Raw genomic sequence first — 21220 nt, forward strand, 5'->3', positions numbered from 1 at the left:
TTTCATTTGACCCAGCCATTCCCCTCCTAGGTATCTTCCCAGAAGAGTTAAAGACATGTTACAGTGATACATGTGTACCCATGTGTATAGCAGCACAATTCATAATAGCTAAAAACCTTAGAAACAGTCTATGTGTCCATCAACATATGAATGGATAAAGAATATGTGGTATTTATTATACACGATGGAGTACTGCTCTGCCAAAAGAAGGATAAATTTGAATCTTGAGACTAATGTAAGTGAAGCAACTCAGACACACAAGCTTAAATATCACACAGTGTTTCTCTTATATGAAAAACTCAAATATATATAACATATGAAGTAAAACAGATAATAGGGGGAGAGAGAGAGAAATGTATTGTAATCCAATGCACACAAGGTATCTAAAAGTATACTTTGATGTAGTACAATTGCCTTGCATGTTTTATATGCTTTTTGGCCTATGAGTCTGGTTTTCAATCTGTATGTATGATAATTAACTTTATAAGGTGTTATAGGCTAAATAAATGAATCTGACGCTGGAAAAATAAAAGAGGGGTGGAGGGAAGGGGAACATAGTATTGAACGGTGTTATGTACATGTACCAATTTGCTACAGTGAATGTAATCATTATGTACTAGGAACATGTACTAATAAAAGTTTTAAAAAAGAATGTGGGGTTCCTGTAGAGAGTGGGGATCTACATAGCTGCCTTTGTCCTATAATGTCCATCAACAGATGAAGAAAATAGTTTATATTCATACAGTGGAATAGTATTTAACCTTAAAAGGCAGGAAACACTGCTGTTTGTTTTAATGTGTATGACCCTAAAGGACGTTATGTCAAGTGAAATAAGCTAGACACCGAGAGAAAAACACTGTATGATCTCACTTATATAAGGAATCTAAAACGGCCAAACTCATGAAGATCATAAAATAAAATGGTGGTTATCAGGGGCTACAGGGAAGAGGAAATGGGTAGATACTGGTCAAAGGCTACAAAGTTGTAACTAAGCAAAATGAATAAGTCCTATTGGCCGGACGTGGTGGCATACACCTGTAATCCCAGCATTCAGGAGGCTGAGCCAGGAAGATCGCTGTGAGTTCAGGGCCAGCCAGGGCTACACAATGAGTTCAAGGCCAGCCTGAACTGCATAGTGAAAGTCCTATAAATCTATGGTACAGCATAAGGCCTATAGTTAACAGCATTGTTTTTATACTTAAAAGTTGGCTCAGAGGGTAGATCTTATGATAAGTGTTCTTACCACATATAATCCTGACTATAAATAAAGAGGCAGGAGAAGGAATTTTGGAGGAGATGGATAGGTTTATGACATAGATTATTATGGTGATGGTTTCACAGTGTATGCTTATTTCCAAACTATTTGGGTTGTATACATTAAATCAGTAAAGCTTTTTGTATGCCAATTATACCTCAACAAAATGATTTTTTAAAAAGAATAGAAGGGGATTTTAGTCAATAAGCAGATGGCATAGAAGTGACTAGGCCCTTTCTCCCACAGTCTTCCTTCCTTTCTCCTATGCACGCCCCTCAACTTGACTCTGTGTTACTCCTGGACCATTCTATATCATATTCCGGAGTTATATTCGTAGATGTGAAGCCTAAGCGGCTTTATCCAAGCTGCAGTGACTGTGGCAGTTTTGTGCCTTATCTTTGCACACTAAGAGAGATTCATCATGCTGCAAATTTTATCCATGTTGGTGCATGTGACTATAATTCGTTCATTGTCACTGCTGTAGATGTTCCATTATATATAGCACTTTCTTAATTTTTTTTTTTTTTTGTCTTTTTGAGACAGGGTCGCGCTATGTAGTTCAGGCTGTCCTTGAGCTCACTTTGTAGCCAGGCTGGCCTCAAACTTCAATGATCCTCCTGCCTCAGCCCCCCAAATGCTGGGATTACAGGTGTGCACCAACATGCTGGGCTATAGCACTCTCTTTATCTGTTCTACTGGTTTTTCCTCAGCTTTATTAGTGCATATTTGTTTAATGAGTTTCATTTTGGAAGGTTAATGCACACACACACACACACACACACACTTTAATCATTCCTTCCTATCACCCTCCTTGCCCCATTCTCCCCCCTAGTTTCAAATTTTTGGGGTTTTAATGCATACAATTTATTTTGATCATACTCATTCCACTATTACCTGCCTTTATACCTCTCTTCCCCTCTCCTCACCTGTTCTACTGTTGATGGACATATAAGTTTCTAGTTTGCAACGAACAGTGCTACTGAGGATTTCTTGCTACATTGTTTCTGATGCATGTAGGCAAGGCTTTCTCCAGCCTGCAGCGATAACATCATTTCGGTGTGTTGTGACAAGCATTTAAAAAAACTGAAATAGACTAATAAATACTAATATGCAGCAGATCTTTAGCAGGAGTCAGATTTGATATTAATTTTATGTTTCGTGGGGCCGGGGATATAGCTCAGCGGCACAGCACCTGCCTGGCAAGTGCAAGGTTGTGAGTTTGACTCCCGGTACCAAAAAAAAAAGTTATGTTTTGTATTTTAAAATCTAGTAAGCAGTTGATTTCTGAAGTGTTTGTTATTTATACATGCACACACGACATAAAAAGAATTTCTTACTATGAATTTTGGTCAAAAATGTTTGGAAATCATTACTGTAAGATGGATAGCTGGCAAGGTGGTTGGACACGTGAGTATTCTAACTTACTAGGTAATGCCAAGTTGTTTTCCAAAGTGATTGTATCAGTTCATAACTCCACCAGTAGTTCTCGTTCATACACATCCTTGTTGGCATTTGCTGTCAGACTTCTATTTTTTGCCAGTCTGATGGGTTTAAGTTCCTCTTTTACTGTGATTTTAATTTACATTTCCCTGATCTAAGTGTGTCTCTTTCCATTCTTTGCAGCTGATCTGAACAACATTAAGTTCTCAGCTTATCGCACCGCCATGAAGCTCCGCAGAGTCCAGAAGGCCCTGCGCTGTACGTCTCCTGTCACACCTTTCTAAGGCTTTTATCCCCATTTTCCTGTTCTTCATCAGTCTTCTGTTTCTCGCTTTCATCCATCTTGGCCAGGGCTGTTGATTGGTTTGGTGGGAACTCTCCTAAACCTGGGACATGCTGGCTGTGGACACCTTCTCTTTCCAGGGCCCTTCCACTGACCTCAAGCCCCAGACTTGTTTCCAAATTAACCCCACAGCTATCCAGCTACTTGGCCCTTCTTGCCTGCCCAACTGCTTGGGCATGGATGATCAAGCAACTGCTCTGTAACAGGAAGTATCCCAGTCTGTGGTTTGGCATGGGTTATTTGATGTAGCAGAACTATTGAAGGAAATATCAGTAGTTGGGGCTTAGTGTGGCTGCAGATATAGTATGCCTAGAGCCTTTCTCAGGGGCACTGTTCATTCAAGCTTCCTGACCCAAGTGTGTCTAGTTAAGCTGATTCAGCTTGGTTAGTGATTAAAACATTCTGCTGCCAGGTATGGTGACACAGCCCTGTAACACAGGTCGTCAGGAGGCTGAGGAAAAAGTACGGCAAGTTCCAGGCCAGCCTGGGCAACTTAACAAGACCCCATTTCAAGATGAAGAATGAAATGGTCTGGGGATGTAGCTTGGTAGTAGAACATTCCTAGGTTCAATCCTCAGAACTGAAAAAAGTTCTTGACATATAACACATTTACCAGCTCTATCTGAGACTTTATAGTCAGTATCTAGGCTCTCAGAACAAAATTCATGGAGAGATCTACTTACAGTTAAAACTTATGCAAAGACAGAAACTGAGGATGGCATATGATCCCTTAGGAGTCAATACAACGTGGGAGGTGGGTTTATTCACATCTCACCAGCTTCTCAAAACTGTTGTCAAACAGTATGGAAATTAAGAGGAGGGTATTGTTTTGTTTTGTTTTGCTGCTTTCCCCTCCTTGGAATAAGGGTCCTGGTAAAGAGCCAGCTTGCTTCATACTTGCAAACAGTTAGGATGCTTGCTTTATACTTATAAATTTGGGGCTGCTAGTGGTTTATCTCCTTCTCTAACCCCGGGGGTTCTGTTTTGGGCTATATTTTTCTCTCTTTCCTTTGCTTTCCAGTGGACTTAGTAACTTTAACTACAGCTCTAGAGATCTTCAATGAGCATGATCTGCAGGCCAGTGAGCACGTGATGGACGTGGTAGAGGTCATTCACTGCCTGACTGCCTTATATGAACGACTGGAGGAGGAAAGAGGCATCCTGGTCAACGTGCCACTATGTGTAGACATGACCCTCAACTGGCTCCTCAACGTTTTTGATAGGTAAGAGCTTTCAGTCCTGGGAGCCTCTAGGATGAATTTAATGGCACATCTCCAATGAGCATGGTTAGGAAAGGGTTGCTCTCATGGTGGACTTGGACCCAGCTCAGCTTGGGGCATGGTTGGCCAGAGCTCTGCTGAGGTTAACTCAGTGAGGAAAATGACTGCCAAGATGTTAATCCGTTACATATATTCATGTTCTCAGTCTGTTCTTTTAAACCTAGTGGTCGCAGCGGAAAGATGCGGGCATTGTCCTTTAAGACTGGCATTGCATGCCTCTGTGGCACAGAAGTGAAGGAAAAACTTCAGTGTGAGTACAACTCCAAAGTCTGGAGTGGTGTTGGGTGGAGGGAGAGGTGTTGCAGGGAGGAAGAAGGGTATAAGACAGGCAGAAGGTAGGTCTTATTATGAGCAGAGGGCTACCCAGACCATTTGTGATGCATCCTGGCCCAGGCTATTGTGAAGAATACATAGCCTTCAAAGGCCAAGATGGGCCTAAGGCTCATTATTATTCCCTGTTCCATGTCTTTGGGTTTCTAATCTGACATAACTACTTAGGATCTGATATAAGTTCTTAGGATCTGTATCCTGGAGTATTCAGAGCCCTTAGCTTCTAGTTCTAGTCCCCGGGGCCTATCAGGCTTAGCCCTCTCCCAGTCTGAAGCTGAAGCCAAGTCGCACATTCTCCTGGAGACTTCTTGTGTGTTTGCATAGACAGGGTATAATAATATATATTCTCTGAGAGATGGACAGTGTATACTTCTGTAGTTTTTACCTCTCTGCTTTATAGTACTTTTGCTTTCCCCTCTCTCTGCCATATTGTGTTCAGTATTTGGAATTTTCTATAGCAGCACTGTTATTTGTTGAGTCCTAATGTGTGTTGACTTCTCTGCTAAATGTGGTGAATGCTACGTTAAATTACATGTATTACTTCCTTCAAATGGTTTAGTCTAGAGGAGGAGACAAAAACACACAAAAGCATTTTTTTAAATAAAAAGTACTAATAAACTGGGTGTGGTGGTTTATGTCTGTAATCCCAGCACCCTGGGAGGCTGAGGCAGGAGGATCACAAGTTGGAAGCTAGCCTGACAACCTAGTAAGACCCTGTCTCAAAATGAAAAACAAAAAATTGTAGCTCAGTATGGAGACCTTGGGCTCAATTCTCAGTATTGCAAAATAAGAAACAAATAAATAAATAGTACTAATGAAAATAATCCAATTGGCAAAGAATATGTGCTATATCAGATCACAAAAGACATGACAGTGGTCTGAGAAAATTTTACAGGGAAGGAACATTTCCAAGCGTGTTTATGGCTATATTATTTTGCCCAACTTTCCCTTGAGATGGGATGTTCAGTGATTATTTATCCTCAGTTTTTAATTAAGGAAAGTGCAGTGCAGAGATGTCCGTAACTTACTCAATATTCTCCAGCTAGTTGGCCACGGATCTAGAACTTGAATTCAGGCTTTTTGGCTTTTGCTTCTGTGTATTTTCTAGGCTTTAGGCAAGGTATGAAGCAAATAGACTACAGCCTCTGGAAAAGGTTTGCTAAGGTTGGCCTGGGAAGAAGACAGTCCCAGAAGGACCAGTAAGAGTCCATATTAAGTTATAAGCACCATAGTATACACCACAAGCACTTAGAGGTCATTTTTCAATGATTAGCTCCTCTTTTTGAATTGTCCATTTGTGTGGAAGGAAGAGAGAAGGAACTGAGAGATGACTGAAGTATCAAATGATATCAGCTACATGAGCAGGAGAGGGTATGGGCCCTGATGGTGACACGTGTTCCGGTGCCCCTGAGGCCACAGCTCTCCTCTTGCTTCTTGAGGAATCTGTTTTCCCAATGGTGTCATACATATCTATGTCTAGGACTACTCCTAATCCCCCCTTTCCCCCTCCCTCCTCTTTCCCTACATTGCTGATGTTTGCTTCTGGTATCTCTCTCACTTTTTCTCTCTGAACTCAGGGAATACTCTGTTTAATACTCCTAGACTTCTAAAAGGTCAGGGATGAAATGGTAGGTATTCCACTTTCAAAAGTCCGTGTGCTCAATCCATGTGCTCTTTCCCTCTCTCCCGTTCTGCTTTTTCTCCTCATACCACTCTCTGGCCATTCCTACATTGGGATTGGCCATTCTTGATGGTGGGCCGAGCAGACCTCTTCAGCCAAGTGGCCAACTCAGGCAGCCAGTGTGACCAACGCCACCTCGGTGTCCTGCTTCATGAAGCCATTCAGGTGCCCCGTCAGCTAGGTGAAGTGGCAGCCTTCGGGGGCAGCAATGTGGAGCCCAGTGTCCGTAGCTGCTTCCGTTTTGTGAGTATGAAACTCTAGAGGGAAGTGAGAGGGGAAGGAGGGTGGGAAGAAGGGAAGACGGGCCAAAAGCTAGGCTTTTGATATGAAGTATTCACATGTAAGAGAGTTGTAGGGATGGGGCAACAGGACAGAGAGTTTACTGAGTCCTAGGGTTGGGATCCTGTTAGGGAAGGTGCCAACTCAACTACAACGGGGCAGAAGGTGGGCACCTCTGGAGAACAGACCAATCCAAGCCCTGCTGGTTTACCTGCTTTTCTGAGGGCTACCACTCTAGGGACAAAATACTTTGAGTCTCATTCATTTCCATTGGATTTCTTATTTCCTAGAGCACTGGGAAGCCAGTTATTGAAGCTTCCCAGTTCCTGGAGTGGGTCAACTTGGAGCCCCAGTCCATGGTATGGCTGGCTGTTCTGCATCGGGTCACCATTGCTGAGCAAGTAAAGCATCAGACCAAGTGCTCTATCTGCAGGCAATGTCCTATCAAGGGATTCAGGTAGGGAAAAGAGTATCTGCTTTGATGATAATCATCAGAAATACGTCATGGATCACACAAATCAGGTACTACAAAACAGTGTGTTATATAATTACAATATACCTATAGCAAATCTACTACATATTATTATATACTGTTGTAATCCTTTCTATTGCAGAATGTTTAACTTTTTGAAAATGATGAAATATTTTGTTTTATTTTAGTTGTAATATGAAGCATACAGACCTAACAAAAAATGAAGTGTGACTACTATAAGAATACCTATATGTCAAGTGGTTCACCAGCAAATGCTCCATAATCAATTCCCCAGAGAGATAAAAGGAAACCTAATTTGTAGCTTTTGCTTCTGTGATGTATACTTCCACCCTGCCTGATATCTGGCTATCTATAGGAAGTCCCGAAGTCAAGAGGGGAAGAAATGCACAGTTACATAACACTTATAGTATTTCCACCATGCTGATATAGGTTGAGTATCCCTAATCCAAAAATCTGAAATCTGAAATGTTCCCAAATGCATTTTGGATTTCTGGATTAGGAATGCCCAACCAGCAAAGTCTGTGCAAACATTCCAAAATCTGAAGAACTTCTGGCCTCAACCATTTTAGATAAAGGATACTGAACTTGTAGAGTAGATGTTAATAACCTCAAGAGCATATATAATAATAATTAGGAAGTGATGGGTTTTGAATATTACATTTATTTTATATCATTTATTTAATTGTGAGGTTTTATAACTTAATTTTAAAATAATGGTTGTGTCAACAATTGGCTTGGAAAAGCCTTAAAATTTTAATAGCCAGCTCTCGTGAGCTGGCAGGAACTAACTCCAGCATACTTCAGTATACACCCTCAGCCAAATTTAAGAAATAAAACATTGTTACAATACATTGAAGTCTCTGATTACATTCCCCTCCTTCCTCCACAAAGGTAAATATTCACTTTCATCATAAATTTGCCTGAATTTGGCTTTCATTATAAAATTTTCAGTTTTATAACTTTGAAGAGCACTCGTGAGCTGGCAGGATGTTACAACATCTGTTACAACCATTATTTTAAAATTAAGTTATAAAACCTCACAATTAAATAAATGATATAAAATAAATGTAATATTCAAAACCCATCACTTCCTAATTATTATTATATATGCTCTTGAGGTTATTAACATCTACTGTACAAGTTCCCGTACAACATCTCTTAAGGTTATTAACATCATACAACTGTTCCTACAAACATCCCACTTTGTGTAAGATGAGCAAATGAGACACAGTGCTGGAATGTGACTTGCCTGTGCTCACACAGGTAGTGATAGATCTAGCACTGAATATTGCTCTGTCTGACTCCAAAAGTCAAGGAATTTCATTCTTCTATACTACTAGATCTGAGAAGTTTAGTCAGGTTTTATAAGTAGATCTGAAGGGCTATTCTATATTCTATAATAATATTTGTTATTGTAATAATCTTTACAAAGAACCTTTAGCCAACTTTACCAAGGCTAGTAGAATAAACCTCCTTTGTATTGGAAGTGTAACTTCTCCTAGGAGCCTGGACCCTATTGGGTCATACTTTAGAAAAGTTTAGAAAGTTATTGATACAGTGAGATCTTTACCCCTACTCCCCCACCAAGCCCCACCCTCTTTTTTGTGATGCTGAGAATTGAACTCAGCTGAGGTCTTACATATGCTATGCAAGCACTCTACCTATGAGCTACATCCCTAGCCCTCTTTTAAGCTTTATTTTGAAACATGGTCTTACTAAGTGGTACAGGCTGACCTTGGACTTGCCATCCTCCTGTCTCGGCCTTCTGAGTAGGTGGTTTTCATGTGTGTGCCAGCATGCTCACTCTACACTTCCTTTTCAAAAAAGGTGGAGAGGTAGTGAGACGATGCTGTTTCCTCAACACTTCCTGGGACTCTGGGCTTGTGATTTCATGGAGATTTATGGTCTCTAGAACAAGCTTATTCATCTGTTGAGGACTCAGCCATGGCTATGTGTAGGAAATGGAGCATAATATGACTCCTCACCCCTCCTTCTTATATGTGCATATATTTAGATGCTAGGGAAATGAGTGAGGTCACTGTAGCTTATTAGATTTTCTTTTTCACCATGTCTCATCTCCCAAAGGTACCGGAGTCTGAAACAATTTAATGTGGATATCTGCCAGACCTGCTTCTTAACAGGCAGGGCCAGCAAGGGCAATAAGCTGCACTACCCCATCATGGAGTACTACACCCAGGTATGGAGCCTCTGGGCTTTGTGGAAGGGATAAGCAGCTCTCAGGCACTAGGTTTTGCCCAGCGTTGGCTTATTGTGTTCTATTCTTCTGTGGGGAGCATTCACCAAACAGTTCTGGTGATTCTGCGGTATAGGGCATTCAAGCCTCTCTATTCTTCCACTGATACTTCTTCACCAGAGTCAGAGTTAGTCCAGGGCAATCTCAGTCTTCTAAAAGACAGTCTTCCAAAAGAAACAGAGAGAGTAAGGCGTACATGAGTGTTTCCTGGCTAGTTTCCTATATTGCTCTGTAGTAGATCTCCTGGTCTTCCCCACTACTTTGTCATTGTTTCTACCCCTCCTAGTCAGTACAAAAATGTGAGCTCAAATTAATTACTGAGTCCCTCAGGGGAAAAAAACGATAGGTTTTTACCTAGGCCCAAAAACTTCACTTGGTTTTCATTAGCAACTACGCATTTCATAGCCGTGTGTGTCCAGATTGCTCATCATCCCTGAACTCCAGCCACAGAATTGCTTCTATGCTTTATTTGAGACCCACAGCTCCATGTGTAGCTTCCTGAGCTGACTCTGCTTCCTAAAAGTCTACATGTCTTTATCTCTTTCTGTCCATACAGATTCTGCTGGAGCCCCAAGCGTATTCCCTGCCCCAATCACCCCCTACCACTCTCTCCCTTACCTCACCTCCCCATCTTTCAATCTGTTTTTCCAGTCCAACTTTCCAAGCTGTCATCTCTTCAAATTCTGTATCCAATCTTAGACTTTTTTCTAGGAGCAGGGTGTGACAGGCATGAATACAGGTACAGTACTAGTCACACTCTGTTCAAGGGGAGCAGCCACAACTTCCCCGACTGTCTGCAAGGACTCGGGTGAGTCCCGCTGCCCTGTCTCCCTCCAGACCACATCCAGTGAGAACATGAGGGACTTTGCCACAACCTTAAAGAACAAATTCCGCTCAAAGCACTATTTCAGCAAGCACCCTCAGCGAGGTTATCTGCCTGTGCAATCAGTCCTGGAGGCCGACTGCAGCGAGACGTGAGTACAGTGGTTGAGCAGTGGCTGTGGGCGGCCTCACTGAGCCTATGTCTGTGCTGTGAATGGGCGAAGTCCCCGGTGGGCTAAGGGTATTCTAGGGCAAATCCCGCCAGTGGCAGAATAGTTCGATTTGGGCCTGACTCAGACTCTGGCCTGAAAAATAGGTTAGAACCTAGTTTCTGTATTCTGTTCCCATCAGTTCTTGCCCATCTCCATCATGTGGGTGGTAGGATGAGGCGGGGTAGGGTGGTGAGGAAACAGACTGTGCAACTGCCTAGTCTTGGGTCATCTGACTCTTTGTTGCTTTCTTCTAGACCGGCTTCGTCCCCAATGTTGCCGCATGCTGATACACACTCTCGCATTGAGCATTTTGCCAGCAGGTACCAGATGGTTTGGAGAAGGCACTATAGAAAGTCCAAGAGAAAGGGGTTTTCACTTGGGACAAGGAAATTGAGTCAGGGCCAGGGGGTGTTCACGGTGGGTCATGGAGCAGCCAGCAAGTCCTAAACCTTAGAGGTGGTGGGGTACCCCTCAAATTCAGCAATCCCCTTGTGGGATTAGAGTGCTTGAGATGAAACAGATCTCATATTCTGTTTTCCCTGCTGTTCCTGCTCTTTCTTCCCAGGCTTGCTGAGATGGAAAGTCAGAATTGCTCCTTCTTTAATGACAGCCTGTCCCCGGATGACAGCATGTGAGTTCCCAAAGCTGCTTATTTTCCAGAAACAGCTGTTTCGGGACCCTTCTACTGCACTTCAGGAAAGGTTCCACAAAGGAATGGAAGTGTGGTGGTTAGGGTCCTTGACTCTCTAAGGAAGGAAATCTGCTTCCTGGGCACTGTAAGAAAAGCAGTCTTTCCTCTTGTCAATTGAGTGGGGGAATGAATAACATGCTACCTCTCTGCCATCTGCCTAGGTGCCCAGGTACAAGGGAAGAATAACACCTTCCTCTGAAGCTCAGAAAGAAGCTATTATCTCATGCTCAAGATATAAAAACCTCACCTAGTGCCACACCAACCCTAGGAGACATCAGGGACTTGACCGAAGCATAGTCAGAGGAATTCCCTGGTCCTATACCCCAGGGAAGGGACCCTAAATCTCCAGGGAGGTCCCTGGCCTGCTCAGACAGCCTAGAAACAGCCGGCCACATGCATTCAACCTGATCCTGACCAAACTCAGATGCCTCTGGGCAGTGAGGAAGCAAAGGTAGGCAGAGGGGGTAAATAGCAAAGGAAAGCAAGTGATTTGTTCATGATATCATAGGGAGCTATAAGTAGAACTCAGAATGCCCAGCATCCTGAAAACATTTTCAGTACCTGCACCACAGCTGTTGCCACCTTTGAGTACTTCCATCCTGCTCAAGGCTGAACAGGTGGCTCTTCCTTTTCAAAGTGAATCTTCCGGCATGCTTCTGCTGGAGTCTGAGCCAGAAGCTGAAAACTCATGCCTTGAGCTGTTGCTGTATTTCATACCTGGCCACCTCCTTTCCTCTCCCCACGCCCATGCAGAGATGAGGACCAGTACCTGCTGCGGCACTCCAGCCCCATCACAGACCGGGAGCCAGCCTTCGGACAGCAGATTCCACGCGGCATGGCTACAGAAAGCAAGGGAGAGCTGGAAAAGATCCTGGCTCACTTGGAAGATGAAAACCGGTGGGTGTGGCCATGGCACAAATGTATTTGGGTTCTAGAGGGAGACAGCTTGAATTTAAGTACTGGCACTTCTATGTCTTAGCTGTGTGACCTTGAAAACTTACTTATATTTTGTGATCCTCTATTCCCTAATCTGTAAAATGGGTATGACGATAATCACACCAGCTTCCTATGGTCATTTGTGAAAACCAAATGAGATCAGACATATAATGGTTTAGCCCAGTGCCTGGTTTATAGTAAGAGTTCAATAAATGCTAGCTCTTGTAGTAATTATTTGAATGTTTTAAAATGTTTTAAAATTTAAAATGTTTTAAAATGTTTAAAATAATTATTTGAATGTTTTAAAAATGTTTTAAAATTTGAATGTTTTAAAATGTCACCCCAGTTTTTCCCACTATCTACTACATGTAAGCAGAAAGAATGCTAATACAGAGGATACAGAAGCAAGTATAACATACCCCTGCTCTGAAAGAATTTTCCATGCTAGGTGTAGAGATACTCACCACCTAGTGAAAGCATTCTAGAGGATGATGACACTACACAGCGCATTTGTGGACTGTGAGAGAGAATGTGACAATTACAAGAATGATATTACTCTCCATACAATAAACGTGGCAGTAGGGGCCCGAAGAAGATTCAAGGTACTTTGAGAGAGTAAAGTGGACTCCACCTTACCTCTTGGAGTAGCACGTCTAAAATACTGTCAGTTTACACTTGAGTCATTTGAGGAGCAGCGTGATAAAATGCAAATTCTGATTCATAGATCTGAATGGGGCCTAAGTTTCTGCACTTTTGCTGTTTAGATGAAAATATATTAATTTTATGTAATTTGGGTGAGAAAATATTCGTAATTATAGAATCAAAACATCAGGGGCTGGGGATTTAGCTCAGCGGCAAAAGTGCCTGCCTGGCATGCTCATGGTCGTGAGTTCGGTTCCCGGTACCGAAGAAAAACCAAAAAAAAAAAAAAAAGAATCAAAACATCAAGGGCAAAATTCCCACTGGACCCAAATATGGGCTATATATTCTGCACCCAAGAAAGAAACCACAAATCCTTAATGTGGCTTCATGGCTTGGGTTCTGGCTCTTGTGTATTTCACCTGTATCTTTTCCCTTTGATCCTACTCTCTGTCTTCTGGCCAAATTAGTTCATGCTGTTTTCTTTACCTCTTGTCTTAGGCTTTTTGCCTTGCTGTTCTCTTCATTTAGAATTATTTTTTTTTTTCCTTTTCTCTAAGCAAGTTCTATTCCAGTAAGCAACCAGTTTTCTCAGAAAGTTTTTAATGATTCCCAAGACATTCTTCATTCATCATTCTGATAACTTCTGTGCTTCTCCTTCATAGCACTTATCATGGATGTAATGATAAAGTTATTTATAATCTTTCTCAACCATTAGGTAGGTATTGTATCATCAGGACTTTCAATTGGACATTGTGTGGGATAATGTCTCAATAAATAGTTATCAAGTGAATAATGTAATGGAAAAATGGGTGACCAGAAATGGAGTCCAGAGAACTAGGATGCTATAGTCTGAATGTTTGTTTGTGTCCCCCTAAATTTACATGTTGAAGTCCTAAGCCCCGAAGTAGTACAGCCATCTGGTAGGTGACTAGTAAGATTAATGCCCTTATAAAATAACCCAAGGACAGTGGGGCATGGTGGCGCATGACAGTAATCCCAGCACTCAGGAGGCTGAGGCAGGAGGATCGTTGTAAGTTCGAGGCCAGCCTGGGCTACAAAGTGAGCTCAAGGCCATCCTGAAGAGTATTGTGAGACGCCGTCTCAAAAAAGACCAAAAAAAAATTAATAATAACCCAAAGGAAGTTCTTTCCTTCCACCAAGTGATGACAAAGGTACAAGGATCATTTATGAATCAAGAAGACTAGAACTTCATTGTATCTGCCCAAACCTTGTGCTTAGACTTTCCAGGCTCCAGAACTGTGAGGCATGAATTTCTGTTGTTTATAAGCTACTTAGTCTGTGGTATTTTGTTATGGCACTCCAAATAAACTAAGAGATGGGAGGTATGGTCTCTAAAGGGAACACGACAAAGCAATCAAGAAGATTCATGTAGGAGTTTGTAAACAGCCATGGAGATTGTAGGTTTCTACTGTTTTGATTCAGGAGCCTGGAACCCACATTTTAGGTATCAACTGAAAATGTGGCCTCCAGGGAAGAGCTAACAGCCTTAAAGACTGAGGCATTAGCTTCCTCTACCCCATTCTGGAGAACTAAGTTTCTGCATTTCTAACCAGCTTCCAGCGGATGCTTATGTCTGGCCTATAGACCAGAGATGGAGTGCCACATCTGTAGAAGAGTGCTCCTTAGAGTGGAGTGCAGACAAGGGTCAGTATGCAAAATGTTTGTTACATCCCAAGAAAGACAAATACAGAAATAGAAAGTGAAAACTTTTCTAGCAATTTGACATTGCCAGGACAGTCAAGCACATAATTAGTGAATTTATCTCATTGAACAGGCTACAGAGCACTTTGAGAATTGTTGAATGTGTGTAGTGGGACATGGGTTATGTGAGCTGTGGACCAGTCATGCATGTTCAGACCCCATATTGTTCCACAATGGATTGAAGAAAAAAACCTGGTTTCTCACTAGGAACAGTTTGAGAAACACTGCATTAGAGCAGCAGGGGACAGGCCATAGGAAATGTTGGACAGAGAGTGACTCTATTTTATTGCCAAAAAGAGAAAATGATGTCCCCCAAAATAGACCATCTCTTTGGAATCTCTTTGATGACCACCACGGGCATTCAAAGTGGGCCACGCAAGAGGACTGTGGAGGAAGCGGCAAGACGGGTGACCTTTTGTTTATATCATGCCTTCCCCCGGAATCTAAAACTCTGAAAATGGAGTGGATGACTCAGTGGTCCTAATACCTCTTTTATTTGCAGACCATGTTTCTGCCTTTTTTGAAGGTCAGACTTAATTCCTGAAGCAGCACATCAATGCCTTGAAATACTTCTTACGTGAAATGTCAGCTCGCTCTGCTCTGAGGTTTCAGGGTGGCAGAGTAAATGATATATGTGCTGGAGAGGAAGTGAACATGGCTCTGCAAGCAAGAGCATGGCTGGGACTGGGTGGGCTGGGAAAGCCCCAGGATTGCTTACACCTGGGCATGAGAGGACTTCTGGGATTGGAACACTCAGTACTCTGATAGAGCCATAGGTTTTGGCTTCTTTGTTTTTGGCAGAATTCTCCAGGGAGAGCTGAGGCGCCTGAAATGGCAGCATGAGGAAGCGGCTGAGGCACCCACCCTGGCTGAGGGCTCTACTGAGACGGCACAGGAACACCGTAATGAGGAGCTCCTGGCTGAAGCCAGGATCCTCAGACAGCACAAGAGCCGCCTGGAGATGCGCATGCAGATCCTTGAAGATCACAACAAGCAATTAGAGTCCCAGTTGCAGCGCTTGAGGGAGCTGCTGCTGCAGGTGAGGCTGCACCCAGTGACGCAGAGCAGCCCCTGAGCACCGGGGAGAGGTGGGGAGCTAGGGCCCTCAACAAAGAGGAAGAAAGAAAGAGCCCCTTGACTGTGGCTATCAAGTAACTTCCTGAAGGGAAGTGGGCTGGCAGTTGGGGAGGGCAGGGGAAGGAAAGGGCTGGTATGGGCACATCCTTAGTCAATTCTCTTCCACCTACATTCCAGGATATTTTTGTGTGTCATTCTGAAGCTACTGAGGGGCTGCAGGCAAAGGGGAGAGCTTCTGAGGGCTTACTTCTTTACAGTCCACTAGACTACGATAGGGAAAGAACAAACTTCAAAAATCATCTAAAATGTTGATTTTTCCAGTATGGCATTTGCTCAAAAGAAACAAGTTTACACATGTTTGGCAAGAGAAAGATTTTTGCAAGCAAGAGTTCTCTTGTTATTTTTGCCCCTTCCCTCTCTAGCAGGTAGTGTATAGCAATCAGATAGCCCTGGATTTGAATATGACTCTGCCAGTTAGTGACTGTGGGATGTTAGAAAGTTACTTAACCTCATTAAACCCCAGTTCCCTCATCTGTAAAACAGGAATGATAACAATACCCATATCATAGTGAGATAGATTATGTATTTACAGAATTTAGCATGATGCTAGGAATACAGAGTACTCTTCACAAATGTTATCTAACATTGTCATTATATGTACCAGGCAATAGCACCTCACACTATCTATTCCTCAGATCCTCCAAATCTTACGTCCGGCAGGGGGTCTCTGAGTGACCCTCACCTCTCTTCAAATCCTTGTCATCACTGCAATGGAGAATGAAGAAATGGGGCTCTTAGCGAGAGAAGGGGGAGTCAAGACTGCTATAGCGGGAAGCCAAAGTTTATTTAGAGTGTGGGAAATGCAAGGAAAGCAAGAAGAGAAATGGTCTTAACAGCCGAGTGATGCTACAAGGTAGGGGGCGGCCTGCTCAGGATGCCCCTGTGAGTATGAGATGTACTGTACTTCATACTTACAGGATAAGCTGGTTTCTAAAAGTAAAAGTTTCAATGATGGGTGGTCTAGGCCAAGTAAGGACTCAGCCTTCGTCTCTGGGAAGGGGTCAAGGCAAGCATAACTACATGTGAGTAACACTTACGTAAGGGTACAGTAGGTATATTTTCTTGAGTACATGATAAGCATGTGTTTATTTTACAATGTTAGTCATCGTTTTGTTCTGTGCTTTTTCGGTGTCCCTCTGCCCCTACACATGGAGGGGCATGTAAATGAATTCCTGCCCCTACACATGGAGGGGCATGTAAATGTCTGTAAATGAATTCCTGAGGGTTTCTAATATATGCTATTATGGGATGAATCAAAGATCAGGTGTGAACTCCACATTACCAGGGAAAAATGGGTTCTAAATCATTTAATTATAGCCAAAATGACAACAAGAGAGCTTTAGGTACCTTGCCACCTTTATAATAACTGGGAGCCTCTGGGCATGTTGCTGAAGGAAGAAGTTAATTGATATTTGAATATTCTTGGAAGTTTCCTTAAAGGGAAAGCCACTACTTGGGACACTACCAAAAGCATATTTTTAAATTTTTTATTTAGTTAGTTTTGTATTTTGAGACATGGTCTTACTATGCAGTTCAGGTTGGCCTTGAGCTCACTATGTAGCCCAAGGCTAGCCTCGAACTCGTGGTGATACTCCTGCTGCAGTTCTTAAGTGCTGAGCTTACAGGCATGCACCCCTACACCCAGCTACCGAAAGCACCTTACAGTCCAAGAGCAAAAGGAGGGGCGTGAGTTCTCTAAGGTCCCTTCTAAGCTCAAGAGTCTGCCAGAGTAAGGTCAGGAAGGCAAAGCCACTTAAATTATGCCTTATCTCTTGCTAGCCACCTACAGAATCAGATGGCAATGGATCTGCAAGCTCGTCCCTAGCTTCCTCTCCACAGCAGTCAGAAGGCAGTCACCCCCAGGAGAAGGGACAGACAACTCCAGACACTGAGGCTGCAGGTGAGTTCCCTGGCCCCTCCCAGCCTCTTTCTCCATGACTTTGTCCTGCCCCTGATTTTCCACCCAAGGTTCTGCTATGGCTGGGACTGGTTTCTCCTCATGACTCTGTGTTTAGGGGACAGGGATAACTGGTTTATTGACTGATGAATTCATATGTTTCTTCTCCAAATGTTTATTGTATAGTCAATGGCACATAGCAGTCATTGAAATGGGAAGACCTGAGGCCGTGGGTCTGCCTTTCGATTGGCAGCATCCAACCTGGGCTTTGAGGCTTTATATAAAGGACTCTCCAGTTACCTTCCCAAACTCTCTTTTCCAACTCAGATGATGTGAGGTCAAAGAGCCAGGATGTCAGCCTGTGCTTGGAGGACATCATGGAGAAGCTCCGCCATGCATTCCCCAGTGTGCGAAGCTCTGATGTGACTGCCAACACCCTGATGGCTTCTTGATGGAGCCAGATCCCCGTCCCATAATCCATAGTCCTCTCCTGGTTCTGGTCAAAGACTTCCCTCAGCCTGCACCTAATCTTTCCTATCCTCATTGGCCCACATCCCTTAAGCAGAGTTATTTGGGCTCCAGGCAGCAACATGGATCTGGCAGTATGTGAAGGATGTAGAGTGGGGTCCAGGGAAAGGGAGGCATGATTCCTCCCACTGTAGAAATGTGCCCTTTCACCCTCAAGTGTGAGACCAGCCACTTATTTTACCCTTCAGTTACAGTCCAAGCAAATAACAATTGGCTATTCAGATGGGGAGCAGAGAAGCTACCTTACCGAGCTGAGCAGTGCCCACCGGCCCCTTTCCCTTCTTCACTGAATCATGGAGAGGGAGGAGCTGATGACCCCATGGTGCCAGCAGTATGAATCTTCAGGGATTAGCCCTACTTCCTAGTCTAATTCAGGGAGGCAAAAGGTTATCCTGAGACCCCCTTCCAAAGTGCCCCTAAAGAAGTGTGGGCAAGGTGTGTCCTAATTACTTCAGTTCCAGGACACAGTTCTAACTCTCCAAATTCTGCCTACATGTTGTTTCCTCTTCGAATATCTTCAGTTCCTTCAGAGCCCGTGGCAGACCTTCCTTGAAGGGGAAACAGTTCATTCTAGTTTTTGCTTCTACCTTACATTTGGAAACATTAAAGAAACACTTGTGGACTTAGATTTTTTCCCTGACCCTCCTGTTTTTCTGAAGGCCTCAGCATCCCGTGAGACCCTCAGGGATACTCTGCAAATCTAGCTGAAGCCATCCTTTGCTCTTCTGAATCTGTCTTCACAGACCTGGGGTAGAAATGACAGCTTGCTCAGCAAGGGGGTCTTTCTCTCCTTGGGTGAGAAAGGGAAGCCACCCTCTAGCTCGTAGGAGTATGACTGCCTGCCACTCTTCTGGGCTGTGACCTCCCTATTTCTTAGTTGGAATCAGGTGAGGTGGCTGGTTGCCTCCACCGGCCAGGTAATCATAAGGTAGTTGCAACTGGCCACCCTGGATCCACTGGCCACAAATCAGAAAGTTGGTCACTTTATACCCAGACAAATGTGAGGTCTTCCTATGCAGAAAACTGTTCTTTCTAACTCTGGAAGATGAACCCAGTTCTCTGAACTAATACTTCCTAGACAACAGGTACCATGACCCCTTTATCCAGAAACTGCGTAGTAGATAGTGGGGCATGGGTGGGAAGAGAGGGCTTGGGAACTTTGAACAGAGTCAGCGCCCACTTATGTTCCTTTCTTCCAAGGGGAACTTTTTTCCCACCAGAGCTCTGCAGTCAACTTAATTTGCCTGAGTTATATATATATATAAACAATAATTTTAAAAACTTAAGTAGCCAATGTGTTTGTGATCATGCCTTATACATATACATATATAATCTGCTCTACGTATCTACTGTATATCAGGGCTCTCCCAGCCTCACACATTAAATTCTAATACCTCTTGAAGTATTAATGTTCTATCTTGCCCTTTGTTAGCCTCAGCCTCTGGTTGGAAAAATAGATGCATCCTGGCTGCTCCCTTAGGATGTCTTTCTCCATTGATGTTTGGGGTAAGCTGCCCTCAAGACCAAAGCAACAAAATTGTGTCCACAGAGAAATCTAACCGGAAGAGCCACTCTGTTCTCTTCACTCATTCTAAATCATGTTCCCTTGAGATCTGAGTGTTGGATGAATTTTCCTGGGCACCCTGTAACTAGTTCAGGTGGCCAAATAGAGCAGATCCGAGCTCCACCTACTCCAGGCAGAAAAGAAGGAACAAAAAAGCCTTTATAGACAAAGCCTTTGGAAGGAACAAAAAGGCCTTTGCTAGACTAAACCACAGAATACATCTTCTAGCCCCTACCAGTTCCTGAGGTCTGGATCAGGGCCTTAAAGCAATGGTTGTCACCAAGATCAGGAGGGAGTGAAACTGTTGAAGTGCTGTGTTATAATCCAGCAGTGGCCAGTGGGTGGAACTCCTGGAAATATAGATTGGTCTGCCCCAAGGAAGGTAGGCAGTAGCTTGGATCCAGATGCCAGGGATTGCCTCCTCCACCACTATGCTACAGGTCCAGGCTGTCAGACCTCATATCACAATATCTCCCTCAGTATTTGTGAGGTCTCTAGGCAGGAAAAGTGGGTATCTGCACGTATGGTGAGCAGGTGGTAGGCAGGCACCAGACAAAGAGCCTGGCCATCAGTCAGAATGAGGCATTTCTGTAGGAGCCTAGATTGTGCACAAGAATGGAACAGAAAAAATGTAAGAGGGCTTAAGAACTATGAGGCATATGCCCCTTAGGGGGCAATGTTATGGAACAATATTTTACCAGAAATACGCACCCCCTAAGAACTCTTGGGCTGCTGAGGGCCTGTGGCAACTGCAGTGGGCCAGGCATGGAAACAAACAAACAATGTAGATCTTGTTATGTAGGTGATATAGGTGGACAGAAGTAGCCGGTAAAGAGCTGAATTCTCACTAAGCAGGTCACTGACACTTCGTGATCTTGTGTTTACCTGTAATGCTTGAGGTGAATATACCACTCAAGGATCCGGTGACAGTCACTGCAGTGTGTGTGGGCAGTTTGCCTGCCATGAGGGAAATGAATCCTTCAGCACTGTGAATCCATATCAGGGTTGGATTTACCAAAATGTATTGTATGTTGTTAGGCATCTGTTATGTACTGTGTCTCCTAAAGGTATTATGTGTGGTTCTGTATAGTTTATGGCCCTGTGCTAGAAGGATGATAAAGGCACTTTCTGTGTTGATCGCCTAGGGAAAATCTTCTGACTTGTGGAATTAGCCTCAGTGATAAGGGATGTGTTTGCTGGAGTTGTAACCAAATAGTATCAGGGAACAGTTAGCACTGATAGGCAGTTTATTCTGGACGGAACTTGTTAGAGGCCAAAAGGCCATTGTAAGGGTGTCCCTGCTTACACCTAATGCAAAGTGGCTTCACACTGATTGGCATTTGGGAAGGCTGATTGGCTGGAGAACTCAAGGCTGTGAAATGGTTCCTTAGAAAGTGCCCCACCCAGGAGGAACATGGGCCTTTCCTTCAGAATGGAAAGGCTGGAATCAAGGCTCTCAGGGTCCATTTCCTTTAAGGACCAAAGTTCGAGCATATTTCATCCAGAGAAACCTGCCAGACACTCGGCTAGTAAGCCACAGTAATGAGAAGTTCTGAGGCCAGGCAGAGGCCAATTATGGGAGATGTTTTCCCACCAGATTCATTCTTAAGGAACACACGCGCTGTCTGGGATGTGTGTTTAAAAGCAAATTGGGCTTCATGTCCAGCTTCAGGCTAGAGAATTCTTTGAAGTCCCATTCGCAATGGCAGAGTCA

The 21220-nt window shown here is 43.5% G+C and overlaps 1 protein-coding gene across 2 annotated transcripts in view; it reads left to right on the forward strand.

Moving 5' to 3' along the window:
* Drp2 (dystrophin related protein 2) overlaps positions 1–19184 on the forward strand; it is a 39923-nt gene extending 20739 nt beyond the window's left edge. For both annotated transcript variants that reach the window (XM_005406945.2, XM_005406946.2), the window contains 13 exons: positions 2879–2953; positions 4060–4261; positions 4483–4568; positions 6415–6572; positions 6899–7065; positions 9187–9298; positions 10193–10329; positions 10644–10709; positions 10955–11020; positions 11834–11977; positions 15182–15419; positions 17297–17417; positions 17742–19184. In XM_005406945.2, the coding sequence (XP_005407002.1) occupies positions 2879–2953; positions 4060–4261; positions 4483–4568; positions 6415–6572; positions 6899–7065; positions 9187–9298; positions 10193–10329; positions 10644–10709; positions 10955–11020; positions 11834–11977; positions 15182–15419; positions 17297–17417; positions 17742–17866 (1697 nt within the window). In that variant the 3' untranslated portion in view covers positions 17867–19184. The remainder of the gene's footprint in view (positions 1–2878; positions 2954–4059; positions 4262–4482; positions 4569–6414; positions 6573–6898; positions 7066–9186; positions 9299–10192; positions 10330–10643; positions 10710–10954; positions 11021–11833; positions 11978–15181; positions 15420–17296; positions 17418–17741) is intronic.
* Positions 19185–21220: the final 2036 nt, after the last annotated feature.

This window comes from Chinchilla lanigera, unplaced genomic scaffold, assembly GCF_000276665.1.
Source record: "Chinchilla lanigera isolate Chin_1 unplaced genomic scaffold, ChiLan1.0 scaffold00102, whole genome shotgun sequence".
Lineage (NCBI taxonomy): Eukaryota > Metazoa > Chordata > Mammalia > Rodentia > Chinchillidae > Chinchilla > Chinchilla lanigera.